This window comes from Lepisma saccharinum, chromosome 4 (assembly GCF_977018435.1).
Source record: "Lepisma saccharinum chromosome 4, izLepSacc3.1, whole genome shotgun sequence".
Classification (NCBI taxonomy): Eukaryota; Metazoa; Arthropoda; class Insecta; order Zygentoma; family Lepismatidae; genus Lepisma; species Lepisma saccharinum.
Window position 1 is genome coordinate 116,580,524 of NC_139232.1, and position 18,077 is coordinate 116,598,600.

General features: G+C 33.9%; 1 protein-coding gene across 4 annotated transcripts in view; it reads left to right on the top strand.

The window, feature by feature from the left end:
* Syt7 (Synaptotagmin 7) overlaps positions 1–17,259 on the top strand; it is an 863,311-nt gene extending 846,052 nt beyond the window's left edge. For all 4 annotated transcript variants that reach the window (XM_083121280.1, XM_083121281.1, XM_083121278.1 and 1 more), the window contains one exon: positions 4,980–17,259. In XM_083121280.1, the coding sequence (XP_082977406.1) occupies positions 4,980–5,080 (101 nt within the window). In that variant the 3' untranslated portion in view covers positions 5,081–17,259. The remainder of the gene's footprint in view (positions 1–4,979) is intronic.
* The last annotated feature ends 818 nt before the right edge of the window (positions 17,260–18,077 follow it).

An 18,077-nucleotide genomic window follows, 5' to 3' on the forward strand; every position in this document is an offset into this window, starting at 1 on the left:
TTCAAAATTACAATATGTTTAGAACACTCGGGTTTACACATCAGTTTCCTCAATATATTTTTATCATATTGTAAAAAGAACATACAAGTTATTGACTTTCCTGCAGAAATGACATTTTTTTTTGTTAAAATACACAGTTTTCAAATTTATGTATTTTTCCTACTTTTGCATCCTTTTTCTGTAACTTTTTCTAATCATGGCAACAAGGATGCATTATTTATTTAGTTATTTTCTTATCTATGGCCGTTTTCTGCCACTTTTGGCTAATTTTGAGAATGGGGAAGAATGATTAGCAGAGTGGGGAATGGAGGAGCAGGAGGATCCCATCCTCCCAACTAAAGTGGAACCACAAGCAAAACAACCTGCGCAGACCCGCGACTCCTGTGCACTGTACTCCGGCGAGGAGGGGAGGGAGAGAGAGGGCCATGCTTCCTTATGGCTGGTGTTGAAGGGAAGAAGGGAAAGCTGCGCCAGGACTTTTCGTCCAAGGTTTTTTTCGTTGTCGTCGATCTATAGGAGTCTTTCCTAGTGTTTGAGTCCACTTTATGCACAAATCAGCGGATTGAGACTGATATGAACCACCATGTGCCCTCCGCCGGGTATCGAACCTGGGGCCCTTTGAATACAAGGTGACAATTACAATTTCCACTGTGTTTTCGGGGAAGCATTTCCAACAGAAAAACTTACGTAAAGCATTGTTCCAACTGTTTCTCATTTATACCATTAGAAGCATCTCCCAGCTATCCTCAAGGTTCGAGAAAATATCCGCCATCCCCCAAATAACATTCTGTTTAAGTTAAGAAGATTAAATTGCTAAATATCACATGTTTTTATATCTTATTCCCATTTTGTGCAACATGTTCTAGTTAATTTCGATACATGTGATATTCTTCCAATTAATTTTAAAAAGAAGTCTGTCACATAAATATTTTTTTCAAATGACAATAAGAACATCACGGATACGTGTAAGAAAAAGTTTTTTGAATTGATATGCCACTTACAAAGTTATTTTATTCTCAAACACTTTATTAAAAATATGTATTAACTGAAGTAACACTGCTATAAAAATTATAGAATGAAGGGAATCATGGTAATAAATAACAGAATCTATTTTTCAGTAAGTAAAACTATCATACTAGGGCTTCTTTTGAATAGCCATATAGTTGTTTAAGTTATTAATACAGAAGTAGCACAAATGTAGCGAAGTAGCGAAAGCAAACAGGAGTAGCGTAGCAAGCTATTTTTTGGTAAATGTAGTTGTAGCTGTAGCGAAGCTACATTTTGGAAGACTAGCTGTAGTTGTAGCGAAGCTACTTATAAAATGTAGCGTTCTGATCACTGTGCAATACAACAATAATACACTGTCAATGCAGTGCATGATTACAGTGGAATATAATAAAATATAATGGAGTATAACAATGAGATGCAATATATGTATACAGTGAAAGTTATATATATATATATATACAGGGTGACTGGTAATTAGATGTATTCCCTGAAAGGGGTTAAAGTAGAGACAATTTGCAATAAATTTGACCATATGATACCCCGTCCGAAAATTAGTAGTTTTCGAGATAATCAAATTTCAATTGTTTTTTTTTAAAAATTACAATTTTCCACATAAAAAGATGAATTGAGAAAAAACTGCTCATTGTATGGAACTTATTTCAGCGTTTTCTGATAGCTAACAAATAAGTGGTTCGTTGAAAAAAAAGTTTTTCCCAAATAACAATTACATGTAAGTAACGGGTGGGTCTAAACTTACAAGTGATGATAAAAAAATGCACTCTTAGTTTACTTGGCAACGTATTAATAACAAAAATGGTATAACACGAAGCGTACAAATTACTTAAATTAGTTCCTTGTGTCATCTGCTATCCAATAAGGTACAAATGTTGCTAACATACACATTTGTGTACAAGAAATAATACTTCATTCATCTTCATGTGAATGGAATCAATGAACAATACAATTAAAGAACATTACACTTCTTGCTCAAAGTGGGCACCCCCGTTACGAATACAGGCACGCAGGTTTTTACGGACATTTGGTCTCTTAACTCATGATGTGATGGTGTCCTTGATGTGTTGACCAGCTGTTAATATCCTCTCCCTGAGCTCTTCTTGCGAGTTTACCGGTGTCTTGCCATGTGGCTCCAAATGTAAAAGTCGCCAGGCTTTAAATCGGGAGATCGAGCCGGCCAGGGAATCGGGCCGACTCGGCCAATCCATTTCTTTGGGTAATTTTCATCCAGCCACTGTCGCACGCCCAGGCAGAAGTATGGATGGGCGTCATCAACAATCATTTGATCGAGCCATTTTACCTGCCCCAAATCTTAAATGGCATCACTTATGAACATTTTTTTGAGGAACGGGATGGAAATGTTGTTGGAGGATGTGCATCTAGCTACAAGACGTGACATGATTTATCAGCATGATGACTGCCCAGCTCGATCCCCCGATCGATTTGACGCCTTGCGACTTTTAAATTTGGAGCCACATGACAAGACACCGGTAAATTCGCAAGAAGAGCTCAGGGAGAGGATCTTAACAGCTGGTCAACACATCAAAGACACCATCACATCACGAGTTCAGAGACCAAATGTCCGTAAAAACCTGCGTGCCTGCATTCGTAACGGAGGTGCCCATTTTGAGCAAGACATGTAATGTTCTTTAATTGTATTGTTCATTGATTCCATTCACATGACGATGAATGAAGTATTATTTCTTGTACACAAATGTAAATGTTAGCAACATTTGTACCTTGTTGGATAGCTGATGACCCAAGGAAGTAATTTAAGTAATTTGTACGCTTCGTGTCATACCATTTTTGTTATTAATACGTTGTCAAGTAAACTAAGAGTGTATTTTTTTATCATCACTTGTAAGTTTAGACCCACACGTTACTTACATGTGATTGTTATTTGGGAAAAACTTTTTTTTTAAACGAACCACTTATTTGTTAGCTATCAGAAAACGCTGAAATAAGTTCCATACAATGAGCAGTTTTTTCTCAATTCATCTTTTTATCTGGAAAATTGTCATTTTTAAAAAAAACAATTGAAATTCGATTATCTCTTAAACTACTAATTTTCGGACGGGGTATCATATGGTCAAATTTATTGCAAATTGTCTCTACTTTAACCCCTTTCAGGGAATACATCTAATTACCAGTCACCCTGTATATAAAGAAGATAAAAAAATAAAAGATGAAATTTTATTGTTGCATGCTTAGATATTCATCAACTGAGTAAAAGCAATGTTCCAGTAAATATTTGTATAGTTCTCTCTTAAGATTCCAATAACTGGCAATGAATGTCTTTTAGGTCTAGTTATCAATAGCAGTTAAGAAATGTGTAGTTCTTGCCTTCTAATAGTGTTCAAATTGAAGGGAAGGATGCCAGGAAATTTCTCCCGTTCTACATTGTCTTTCCTGCCATCTTTTAATTGAGTTCCCAACCAGGGAAATAATTTTTACCCCTTCCAAAATTACAATCATTTTAGTTATTAATGCAAAGTAATAATCAATCTATTATTTCAGGTAAATTTTAATTAAGATTAGTCTAAATTGTCTGTTTTTGTACTAAAATTGATGGTGTGCAAATAAATTTAGTACCATTTTGTGTAATAGCTATATAAAATTTTACTTGAAAGTAATGGTGCCCTATTACATTAATAAAGTTGTTGGTTTGCAATATATATCATTAGAAAAGATTTTACTGCCAACTTTGTCTTCCTATAAAGACGAACTCAGATAGAAATACAATTTCTATGGCATGAGTACATGCACACTGAATTCTATTCTCATCCAAGGTGCAGAAATCTCTAGCAACAGCTCTGTGGTGGTTCAATGTTGGATTTCTGTTTATATATTGAAATTAAAAACAACATGTTTTATATGTTTGTAAATAATAATAATAATAATCCAAGATTTTCCTTTATTGTATTATTTACTTTGGGCCTCGATACATGTAAATGTAAATACAATTTTCTATAAAAAATTACAATTTAGACTGCTAGGAGGAAAAATTATTTACCTTGCTGGGAACAGAATTAAAATTGTAGAGGTTAGGAAAGAAAATACAGAGGGAAAGAATTTCTTGCCATCCCCTCCTTCAATATACATACACCATGTTCAAAAATTATTGGAAGATTTCTTCACACCATAAAAAGAGTTGTAAATGTCCCAACGATCGTGCAATTCCTGTAGATTACACACTGTGAATGTACAGTTAGAATAGACCTAGTACTATACTGTCATCTTGTGGGAAAAAGCATACTTCATTGTCTGAAAAAATGGCTGCCTTACCAACTGAACATAGTTTGTGTCCACAGACAACATCTTCTGCACATGGCCACCCCATTCACCGAACCTCACAGTGTGCAATTCTTTCCTGCGGAGTTTCATCAAAGACAATGTTTATTTTCCTCCACTTCCACAGACACTGCCAAAACTGTGAAGTGCATCAACATTGCTATTGGAAAATGTCACACAAGGCATGCTTGAGAAGGTTTTGCAAAATTGGGAGTACCGCCTAGTCATCTGTTGTCACACGTGGGGAACATATTGAATGTGTTTAAGGTCTGTGTGAAACTTCAAATATTCCTCTTTCAAATGGTGCTAATGTCATGTATTTCTGTTCATTATTTGGGAAAATAGTCTTACAAAATCAACCAATAATTTTTGAACACCTGGTACATAAGATAAGGAGCTCCTGACCACTCCCCTCCCTGAAGAAATATATATCTCTGTTATGTCCTTGGCTTCCCAAGTACTACATATCAAGCAAAACAGAAGGTCTGAACTCCATTCCTTCCTCCTCTACATTTTCCATAATTCGACTCCTGCCTGTCGACATAAAACTTGTTAATTTGTCCTCCTTTTCCTTGCCTGGAATTTCTATCATCAACAATATTTGACTGTGAAAGCATTAGTACCTTAACAGTGCAGTTTCTGTAAATGCTAATGTTTTCTTCCAGGCAAGAACGGTTCTGGGGCTTCAGAAGCAAAGCACTGGCAAGACATGATCGTGAAACCAAGGCAAACCATAGTCCAGTGGCACAGGCTAAAGCCAGAATAATGAAGGCTGGGAGAAAGAAGGCTGAAGAAGATTTGTTATTGTTTTCATTTTCTTATCGTTATTCATTTTCTTACATTGGAAGTCTTGGAAGCAAATGACTGGATTATTACTGATAATGTTGGATTTGTAAAAATAACTGTAAAAGTTTTTTATGGTATAACGTTCATAGGAAACTGAGAGTTCTGATGTGATGAAACTTTGTTCTCGGTCTTATGAAGAAAATTGAAGTACACTAAACATGTAGGATTGTAATATGTTTCTCAGACACGAATAATGATATGCATGACAATGTGCTTGCTCCTATAAATTGCTGCGTGACGTAAATCTTATAAAATGTATATTTTAATACTTTTCTTTCAGAAAATAAATACATAGAAACCATGTTCACAAATAAAATTGAATTTGCTTTGTAAAAAATCATTCATATAAGCATTTGTAACAGGAGACGTTATTAGGTGGATTGGAGAAAATAATTGAGATTGCATATTGCAGACATATCTTTCTAAAGTAATAGTTGTATTATATTAAATGAGAATACAGACCGACCATGGCATATGTAAGTGGTGTTCTGCAAATTTTTATGTAAATCAGAATTTGTGTCAGATTTCTTCATTCTTCTATATTCTTTATCAAACATAGCCAATGTCACAGTATGTTTCTAAACATACAACTCTATATTGAACATAAGCTTGATGATGATGATGATGATAGTAAACTACTGTAGAATGCTGCAACACTACTTTTGGGATGTCTCCTTCATGACTTGTGATAGGTTGACCAATCTTCACATGAATCTACAGAGTGACTTTTGGATAAGCACCATCCATAACTAATAACTATGTGGGTAAACACTGTTATAATTCATATACTTAAAAAAATAATAATGGCATGTTGCTGGCAAGAAATACTTTAATTGCCTATCATTTTTAATAACAGTATTTCATCATTCATGATCGGCATTATTTTATGCCTAGTGTGTAGATTGGAGCTTCTACTCGTACATAGCCAAATGGTTAGTGCCCTATCCTTTAGTGGAAGTGGTGCTGGGTTTGATCCTGATGAGAGCTCTAAAACCTCAGTGAATGGTCCCTCATCATGAGGACAATTGGGGAGCTACTTGAAACAATAATAGCAGGTTGTCATCTCGGAAACTACTGTGCAGTGGCATTCAAGTGCTGAGTGTGTGTTACCAAGGATAAAAGCCACTTGGAAGGTCCTGGCCCTCAAGGACTGTTGCTCCATATAGTTTAGTTTCAGGGTGTGGATTGTAATCTATTGTGCAAGTCTCCTTGTTAAATTCGTGGCATAAAAACCAGATATCATTTACACCAACCAGTGTGTAAGTTTTCATTCATTCTAGATCCAAATAAACGACGAAATTTGAATGCCGAGTGTCACCAAAATTGATAGTTGATTGAAATACTTTTCACAAAAACTCTATTGTTCTTTTTTTCGCAAGCATGTAGGATATTTGTTTTACATACATGCTGATTCAGAAGTGATGGTGCAAAACTATAAAGTTGATAGTATGCATACTAGGAGAAGCAGAAAGTTGAAGCCAACATATCTGCAAATGAATCATTTATGAGAAAAAGGTGTGGATGTATGAATGTGTTGTCATCGCCAACCAACTAACATGTTTATTGATTTATGCTCAATGTGCGTTGTTCCCCTAATACATTTACCCTAGGTACTATCCAAGTTTGGCTTTTAGTTTACGACATGTAACATCACAGTTAGGTAGCAGAGTACATCTCGTAACATATGTTTAATAACCACCATTCTGAGCAAGGTGTACATTATGTTTTTGTTGTATGGTTCTCCACTAGTCCTATTGCAGCTCCTAGTGCACAAGTGTGCAAGAAGAACGATAAGCATGGGACTAGCATCAGCAAACACATCGGTTGTCCTGCACCATAACCTGTAACCATGGAGTCTAAAGCGTAATGCTTAGGGCTCCGGCTACAGGATGCATGCAAGTTCTAGTCTCCTGGGGGAAGCATAACAACTTTTCTCTTGAGATTTCGGCCTGTGCGTGGGACCAGTGGCGACCGACCATCGTGAGGAAATTGGGGAGCTACGAATGAGTAACGTAACACGGTCATGAAAACCTGCAACAACGACGGGGGGTTCATCATGCTGGCCACACATCACCCCCTAACTGGTTGGATGATCACCCACCTCGGGTGAGTGAGCGAGTTGGATCAGGAAGGAGTGAGGCTGGCAGTTGGTAGGTAGGCCCGGGCCCTCAATGGACTGTTGCTCCACGGGTTAAACACATCAGTTATAGATCAAAACAATGCATTAATACATGAATCATTTTCTTGCAAACAGTTCATTAGCCAACCCATGTTAACTGAGATTTTGTTTGTTTGTTTTTGTAGTGTGTACTTTTCACTTGTACAGTTTGTACCCTCACTTCTGAATCACCCTCCACATACAGATGTACATACGTCAGATTTATGTATGCCAAGGTCCATCTGTATTAATTAAATGTCTTTGTCATGTTGAAATTATAATGGCGTCATGCCTTTTTTAAGCAAATTAGCACTTTCTGTAATAAAGAAAAATACTGTATCGCTATAGGATCCCAGGAAATAGTAACTATGACATTATTACGTAGATAGCCTACGAACACAATTACTTTTTAAAAATTGCTACTATAATGTAAAACCAGCAGAATTAGATTCAGGGAGATGATTTTACCTTATTCCATATATTTTCGTAATAATAAACCATTTGCATGATTAATGCAACGAAACAGTGCTGCAGTAATACTGTGTACTAAATAGTCTTTCTTTGCATAATTTCCAAGCACATCATGGAGATGCAATTTAAAAGTGTGTTCAACTTTATATTGGTAAAACATCATCACCAAATATATTTTCAAAATCATTATCAATGACATATATATCTATTTTTAGAATCATAAGAAAATGCAACAAGTTCTATTTTTTTATAATCATTTCAGTTTTAAAAGAGCCAAATGAAATTGAATTGAAGAGCAATAATCTATGAAAAGATAGTAAATCGGATCAAATATAGACAACCTTCACTGTTCAACTCATAATTCTAAATTGTAAAAGTGTAAAATAAAAAGTGTTATTGTATAACGAAATTGAATGCAGCAGTTGGTATCAATTCGAAGAAGTGTCATATTAAAAATTTTCATTAATAGAAATAGTCTTGTAATGTTTTGATGCTGTATAACTTTGTTTCCACTATGTGGCTAATATAAAATTGAAAGTGTGTGTGTGTAGGTGTGTGTGTTGATTAGGTCTAAAATTTAAATTTGAAACTGCTCATCATTGTTTGATTTGCTATCACAGACAAGAATATGCTCCCCAAATATTTTGACATGAAATTTTGTATCCATAAATGAGAGATTAGAATATTTCCCCTTAAAAATTAATATTTGTACTACAGAGCCATGCATTTCATGGAAATGTATATAATAGATTGAGTATATTATGTTTTGTTATGTTTAAACTTATAGAAAAACTTGTTGCTCTTAAACTTACTTGTAATGTATTCAACTAAAATATGTCCATATTAATGGAGCACTTATTATTGTCAAATAATTTCATAACAGGTTTTGTCGCAGAATTAAGTGTAAGAAAATTTAGAACAAATATATAAATAACATAATATTTACATTAATTTGAAAAAGAGATAATCCTCAATTTGTTGAATCTATCTTCAATATTAGGAAAGAAATTTTGAATATCTTCGATAGGGTACCTTAGCTCAGCACAAAATTAAGATTTGAAAAAAATACATATATATAGTACCACAATGCTAAGTTACCATTATGTAACCAGATGTATATGTAATTTATAGTGGCATGTTTTGGTTTGTGCATAATTTGTAGATATTTAATTTTTTTTAGTGTACAAATGTTATTAAGAGCATAGATATAAGTGTGTTATATATGTGTGAAACACTTAGCTGCCGAGGTCCAAAGTTTTAGCCAAATATTGTGTGGTCTCTAGAAAATTTTCATTAAACTTTATAGTAAATTCATCCCAGTTCTTCAGTGTTTATTCTTCATGCTTGTAAAGAATTGGCACATATTATATTTATTTATTATGATGACGCTACCAGTAATAAATATATAGATACATATATCTGAAATAGTTGTTGAGCTGTTTTAAACAACAGAGGTCTTTCACATTATTTAATTTTGGAAACGTCATCATAATGTAAATATGTTGCAAACGTTTTCCTTTTGAATTAAAAAGAGGGGCCAATAATGCTTGTTTAAAACATTCTGCTTCATAATCTTTCCATATATATATTTCATTAAAACTTTCTTCCAGTATAATATTAATTAGGTATATTGTATCCTTTTTTTTTTGTACAAAGTGACAAGGGTTAACATACAGCAAAAGACTGAGGTACTGTGTAGAGAGTTTTCCTTTCTTCTTTATAATCTTAATAAGTAGACAATCAGTGAGAAAAATCATAAACCATATTAAAGTATAATTTCCAATTTGTTTTCTCTCTCTTAAATGCTTCTAATTCTTCATCTTTCTTTTATAACAAAACATAGAATTCCTAAGAATATATAAGCATTTTTTTAAAATGGAGAAATAAATGTGTATACTTGTTGTTAAAAAAAATTGCACTGCGCAGGCGCATTATTGTACATAAATGACAAAGTAGCTTTAAAATGAACATGTTTCAAAATTTTTCTAGCTTGTAGTAGCCAGATTATAGTTGAATTTATGTTTATGTTTCATCTAGTTTTCATTGTGAATTTAGTTCTACCTTAATAATCTATGCTTAATTGCATTAGTGTCAATTGAGATTACTTGGATTATATATATAGTGTGTGATAATCTTCTTAGTTACAGTTTGATTTATGCATATTTTTTTTAATTTATAGTTGTTTGTTCTTGACTTATAGGCAAGACATCTAACGTACTAAGATAGCAAATTAAGTATAACACTGTAAAGTAATAGATAGAATAGATCTTGTAGTGTTGTGTACAGTTCCAGAATACATGTCAATTTTCTTAAGAACAGGATGTTTTCTTATGTCAGCGTAGGATGTTATGGCATATTCTTCAGTAAATTCCAACATAATTGCATTGTTGGGTTTTGTGGCACTCAATAATGCTCATCTTCTCTTCTTTCACATAGAGAAGACTCTGTAGATTGTAACTGTAGTGCCTATTTATTTGTGTTTGTTGTAGGGAGATGGATTGCAAGAACTCAAGGTGTTTGTGTGACTGAGAGAGAATGGTAATATATCTGTCTATAGCTGTAGCAGGCAAGGGAAATGTAGCATTGTTGAAAGTATGAAGAGTGCCAAATTCGGTTTGCAGTCTGCTATATTGTTTATCCGTAATGATAGGCATTGACATTTAAATTAATTTTAACATTTACTTATGGAGGGATGATTCTCTAATAATTTGAAAAGTAAGATTATAATAGTTATATGTTATAAGTGAGTTTTAGTGAACAAATATAGTATTATAGAACAGCATTTCTGTTCCCTTGAACACTTTCAAAATGCTGTTAAGATTTGTGGGGATGTTTTGTAATAACCAGTAAAAGCTGTTGTCTATTTCTTTCACTTTTATTTCCATAACTGAAATTTTTTCCCAAAAGTTCTATCATAAGAGCTACACGAGTCTTAAGTCTAGATTGTAACACTGTTAAGCCTTGTTTCCATGTTTAATAAAACATTCAAATGCTGACCAAGACACAACTTATCGTATAAAAAATATACACTAAAAGCTTAACCTTCCATAGCCCGCGCTTCAGCACTGAGTACCACCTTTTTTAAAATTTGAATTTCTTTCCTTACCAATGCAATCGTAGGGAAAGCACTAGGTAACCTATCTTCACTATGCCCCTTTTTTCTACCTGTCTTTCAGTTGCTTAACACACCTGTGAAGTGACCGATACCCCCTTTGGCGACACTCAGTTCCACATACGGTAACGTATCATATCTTAATTCACAGCACGCCAGCCATGAATTTGGGGGAAATAAGAAGAATAAAACCATGGTACGTTGTTCGGAATGCAAATAATTTGTATGCAGAAACCATTGCAGTACACATACGAAATGTCGGAGTTGTCAAAATAATGATATTGAAAAGTGACAACATTTGGTTCCTTATATTTGAGTCAGTATGTCTTTTCTTACGAATACCTCCTAAGAGTACCAGAAACAAATTGAGATTTGAACATTTTAAAAATATTTTGCAAGTTTCTTCGAGGTGTGTTTTCTATATTTGATTTCTTTTTCTGAGAGCCAGTAAGATTTTGATAGAGAATTTTGGAACAAAGACTTCCTTTCTATGCCCATATAAGTTGTACATATGATTTCAATTCGATTTGAAAAATACGTTGAAATTTTTTTAAAAACACGTTTAACATTTTTGGAAAATACTTTGATAATATAGTGAATGGCGAGTTAAATTTTTAGTGCCTTCATTATATGACAAAGTTTTAATTACTTTTAGAATAATATTTTGGTGCATTTGCTTCAAGAATCTAAGCTTGTAATTCTATGAGACTTTTATTTTCTTTTTACTTTCCTTTCAATAGCTGACAAAAATGTCCGAAAAGGACATGTTTGCCTTCATGTATATTTGGCCTTACATACAGTAAGTGCTAGTGTAATTCAACCTCGATTTGCATCAATAATTCACGTAACTAGCGTTGGTTTTGATGAGGCAGCACTGAGTGCCGCATGCGGGACATTTGTGCTGCAATGAGGATGCGGATGACAGAGGGTTAAGCTTTCCACCCTCTAACAGGGTCTTTTTCAGACAAAGATTCACAATAATTTGTGTATAATGTGTGATCAATTTATTCTGAATATTTGCGTGAAGAAGACATTACGTTTTTAGTGTATATTTTTTATACGAAAAAATTAGGTTTGGTCAGCATTTGAATGTTTTATTAAGTCTAGAGTGTCAGAAAAAAGCAGTAACAGAAATTGGTGCTTTGACAACATAATGCACTAAACTGACAATTTTGTGTACCTTTGTACAGTATATTAGCTTTAATTGATACTGGTCAATGATAATCTGTAACCAAAATAGAGCTACATTCTATAGTAATTTTGAACATTTACTACATTTCTGTCAAAGTTTTAAATACTTACTTTAGCTGCAAGATAAGACAATAGATTTTTTGTCCTGTTAAATGTAGATGAAAATAAAACATTGCATTTTCCACTAGTAAAGGGGCCAGTTAATTGATATATTGACATTCCAATAAAACTACCAATAACTATAGTAATCTACTATAATTGAGTGCATGATTTCTATCATATTTTATTGAACTTATAAATATAGGGCAATCAATCCTCATGTAGAAACTAAATTCTAAATATGCAAACCCTTTTCCAAGATAAAACCAATCAAGGTCATGATCACATAAATTAATTAGGATGGAATTGGTCTAGCTATTAGTCTGATATTCTAGTCATCTTTTATGTATCTTAGTGTTATGTAATGCCTTTCAACTAATTGGGAATCATCAACCTCTATTTTTAAATGCGTGAAATTGAAAATTGTTGTGGCTGTTGGTGTACATAGAAACGTTCTACCCTTGCCATGCTTTATGTAAAATGCATTATATGTTTCCTCTCTTACTGTCTTACATAACTGACATCTGCACAGGAGAAAGTAAAAAAGCCCCTTGAGCATTATGTAAATACAAATGTGTAGAAATATTTTTTAAAAGAATGAAGGGTGGATTACTTAGAAAGTAAGAGTGCCCCTTTGAGTTGTCTTATTTTAATCCTTGTGTGTAACAGTGTTTCTTTGAATAGTGAGGACAACTTATATGTACAAAGTACTTAAAGAAGAATTAGTGTATATTTATACTCTTGAGTAATATTTTGAGAGTTGTAATCATGATGGTAAGGTTTATATATGCATATATATCAAAGAGTACAGATATATAAATTGTAACGTATTTTTGAGGTATTGTTGTGACATTGTGCTTGTATCCATATTTTCTGAGTTGTTTTAGTGTAAGCCACCATTAAGAGAGCTCAAATGGTATCTCCTTAATTGTTCAAAAATGTCAAACTTTCAGTATTGTATTGGGATTTATTTTATTTTATTTTTTTAAAAAGGCATAATGATTTGAAACTGAAATCTTCACATACTATTGGATTTAGAAGATATGACATACAGAACTACGTCAATACTGAGGATTTTTTTGTAGCTGAATGATTAACACTCTTGAATTTGATGTAAGAGGTTCTGGTTCAATCCCCAGTGGAAACTCCAAATCACGAGGAAAACCATAGAGTTTCTCAAAAAGAGGGAATAGCAAAGTACAATATAAAGCCATCTAGCAGTGACAATGGTACTGGATGTTCTATTTGTGATTTTCAGTTAAGAGTGCAGTGTAGGGCTTATGGCAACAGTGTTGCCTCATAATGCATAGCAGGATAATTCTCCATGCATTTGTCTTCTGCAGCAGTCAGTGCTTGAAGTAAAGGGGTGTGTGGGGGGAAGGTATCCCCAGCTAGCAAAATTTTCACAAAGCATCCCCCAGCTGTCACATAGCCACCATGTTAAAACATAGGAGCATCTCCCCTCCTAGGCCCAAGGCTAAATTTGTTTTTGTTTTGATGTTTTAATATTGAACTAAATATATTTACTTTCTAGGAAATTGTGAATTCACGTTGTGGAAATTTCAAGTATCGCATTTACAAATTTAAAAATTTCACACATTGTATGCCAACATAATCTTTATGCATGCATCTAAACAATTAGTAAAAGTTGAAATGAAGGTTTTATATTTGTTCCATCTTAAGTATATATTTATTCTGATCATTATAATCATGCAGCCACTAAAAATGGACACAAACATATTGCAAAAGATTTAAACCTCAATTTATTTGCTTTATTGGACTGTTATGATAATACAGAAATGTATAAAATGTAGACAAATTTAAAACTATGTGAAGAAAAATTGTTTCACAATGTTGTAGATCCCACTGAATTGTTATTAGGATGTCAGAAGGAGAGAAATTATTATGTTTGGGGTGCTAGTTTTTCTTTTTTTTTTATGTTGTGATAAGTGCAATCTATATTAAAAAATATGACTACTAAAACCATAGGTATGTTAATGATATACACTGGAATGCTTACTTAACACCTGCCAAAAAAGAAAGAATGTTTATGGATTTCTAACTGTGCACAGCACAAACACAAGTACGACTTTACACTTTAGTTTTCATCAGGGAAGGAATTTGCAGATAGAATGGAAGAGAAGTTTCAATCAGATGTTGATCACCTACTGGTTGAAATTCCTTATTCCAACCTAGCTGCAAATTCCTCCTCTGACAGTGTCCCTGAAACAGGTTTGAGAGCCAGGGTATAAAGTTTCACTTGTGTTCCCTGTTGCAACATAACTATCCTAGCACAGGTCATTGGGTGCTTTGTTGTATTCAATTTTCTTTACTATCAGTTCTTAAATCTTGCTTTGAAAATAACACTCAACAATTGTGACTCGTAATATATTATGCACAGGAAAATAATTTCAACATACCTAATTTTATCCCTGGCTTCTGCTTGCTCTATTCAGAAACTGCTGATAGACTCCTGTATGTTTAGAAAAATTATTGTACCTATTCATGCACAACCACATACTCAAATCAAAAATATGTCTTTCATCTATGTAAATTTGTTTCGCAGTTTTGTAGAAATTAAGATAACAATCCGTCCTGTCCTTTTTGGTGAAGATGCTAGCTATCAATTTTAAAGAGAACAGAAATTGAATGAAGAATATTTTGCTTGAAAGGAGATAAGATATCAGAGATTTATTTTTGATTAATGGTCTTTTTGTGTATAGTGAAAGAAGCAATTAATTTGCTGAAGGAAGCCCGAATAAACAGGGTTTACTCATGTAAAGGAAATAAGAAATTAAAAATCATGCTTGCTGAAGCTCTGAATGCATGACTGACCTAAGTTATTATTTTTAAAGTAAATCGACAAAAGACTCCTGCACTTCTTGAATGAATGCAAATGAATCAGACAAACCTGTAATGCATTTAGTAACATGAGAAGCCATGCCCTTGTTTTCATTTGCTGCTGATTTTTCTAGATATTTTCAATTAATATGAATCAATCCATGCTGTAAGAGAGGCATATAACTGTAAGACACAAAAGTATGAATCATTCACTGAAAGTGTAATGTAATTTTTTTAAGTATATGTTTTAATTTACTAAAATCGAATAGTAGAGTGTTGTAGTCAATGTTTTTTTAATTTTTTTGTTTCTATTGCTATTTATTAAAGTTGTACATAGGCAATCACAGTTGCTTATTTAAACATGAATATATACTATTACTATCAAGGAATATGTACATAAAATACAAAAACTGCTCGTTTCAAGTTTTAAAACTATGATTTCATGAGAAAATCAAGCAAACAGTGATAGGTAGTTGGGGGATTTCCTAATTCCGAGTTTCTTTTTTCCAGCAGCTACTATTTTTTACAAATCAATTGCCTTCATGGATCTAATCAGATGTACCTCAAAGTAGATGGCATTCATCAGTGAAGGCAATGGCCCTTCTAAAGTAATAGGTTCTTTAATAAAAACACAAAAATAGAATTTTCTTTCTTTGCATACGAGTTGCATTGTAAAACAAACACTAATCTTTCTGAAATGGACAGCAAGATGAAGCCAGGATATCCTCATTGTAACACATTTCATACATTTAGTCTTTTTGTGGAGGGGAGGATTTTTTTCTATTTTGGCAAATTGAATGTTAACTGCATCATAATGCTATAAACTCCAGAGTGGAATAGGCCTCCCCGATGGCGCAGTGGTAGTGTCGTCGCCTTGTAATCAAGGGGTTCTGGGTTTGATCCCCGGTAGAGGCACATAGTGGTTCGGATCCCACTTTAAACTGTAGGTCCAGTCCTAATTAGCCTCACTGTGCATAAAGTGTACTTTAAACTCCAACTTAATCAATCAATCAACCAGTGGAATGGGATGCATAAATTTTAGCGCACAAATTGTCCATCAGCATTTCCATTCATTTTCTCTCATATCTTATGCATTCATAAGGAATGGAAATGTTTGGTACTGGTGCAGAAGTTGTCATCCATTTCAACTCTTGAACTTGCATTGCATGATTTTTTTCATTCATTCCTTGTCTTGACCTTGTCAAACAAAAGGCTGTCAACTTTGGCGAATGTTCCTGTCAAAATGGGTCCTGTTCCTTGTAGCAAATCGGTTTTCACTTCCTGTGTAATGTCAATGAATTCATGAGAAATACGACAAACATACTGAATGTGTATAGTGATGGACAATTTACTAAATAGATTTATGCATTCTTATTCAGCGCTTGAAGTGGAAATTCCTGTGTTGGGGACAGGGTGTTTGACCAATCCTTTGAATAGGTGGGGGATGCTTGAAGCAAATTATCATGCTTCATTGTTACATGACAACTTTAGAATGCAAGTTGAAATAAATAGTGGAATACCAATGGACTGAGTGTCATATTTTGTGGAACATGTTTGAATGAGAGGTAAGGTGTGTTAGGAGTGGTGTAATTATATTTTTTTTATTTGAAATATCAATTTCAGTTTTCTGCAAAGTTTTAGGTGAATATTAAGGGGATTATTGGATAAGAAGTTCCTGTAAAATAAAGGTAATTCTACATATAAAACAATCTATTGTTTTAGAATTAGTCATATTTCATGATATCATGATATCGTATTTTCATCAAAATTCAGTATGTAATACATGTTCCTCAAACCCAATACAATACAAATACTAATAACAATTTGGCCAAAACTAATCAACTCTTGACTATTGCTTCTACACTTTCTCACCATCATCATTTGCGCTCTTCTTTCATGTAAATGATTTTAATACATGAGTTTCAATAAAAGAAGAATGTACCATGTCAAAGGTTGTTAATGTACATACAATATATTGGTGTGCAACTGAAGAAATGGCTACATGTATGCATTTAGTATATATGACTTAAGTTTTATGTTGTCTAGAATCCAACAGATTTTAATGTAAGTCCCACTCTTCCATTTCACTTCGTACAAATTGCAGATCTTACATGGGAGAGAGAGAAAGAAATGCATTATAAAAGTATTTTATTTTGGAAAAAATGCTGCTCCTATTATGTAAGTGTAATCAACTGATTTTAAAAAGCTAATAAAAAACACAAACACATTGCAGTGTCTTTTAATTGAATTCATATAGTGTGTTATTTACATTTAAAAAAAATGTTATAGGAGTAACTTCGCGAGGGCAAGGAGGCCATTGCCCCCTTCCCAAATTTTCAGCTTTATGAATATTTGCATGTTAGTGGTTGGGTAGAAGAAGATCGGAGCAATTAAAGTAAGAACAAGTTAGTGGTACTTTTGTTAACACATTGCATCCCATGCTCGTGCCATGCATGAGCATCCTGAATATGGCGAGTGTCCCATGCATGTGAATAGTACGGGCAATATCACTTGAATGAAGTTACAATGAGAAAACTCCTATGGGCGCCCATGCACTTGACCAATGTGTTTACTTGAAATATCGAAAGAAATGGAACACTTATTTATTTACTTATAATCAGTGGCGGATTAAGCTTCCTCGCCACAGCAGAGCAGACGAAACATTTCTTGATAACACATAAATCCGATACATCAAGGTTTCTTTTGTATGAAGTGAAAGTGTTGCAAACCGTTGATTTGAAACATTGGTTTCATAGGTCTAAATTGTCACTGTGTACGTAAGATACTTTTTATTATTCTTGATATTCTGGAAAAAAGATTTCCACCCCCAAGAGTTGCCGTCCCTAGGCACGTGCCTAGTGGGCCTATTTGGTAATCCGCCGCTGCTTGTAATGAGTTATTTACTTGCACATGACCTGCGTTTCATACTAAGGGTTAGTGGTGGCGATTAGGGGTACGAGGTGGGGTAGTTGCCCCCACTTTTTGCCACTTTGTTCCCGTTCTATGCTATACCCTATGTACCAAAGAAAAGTAAATTGCTCTTGC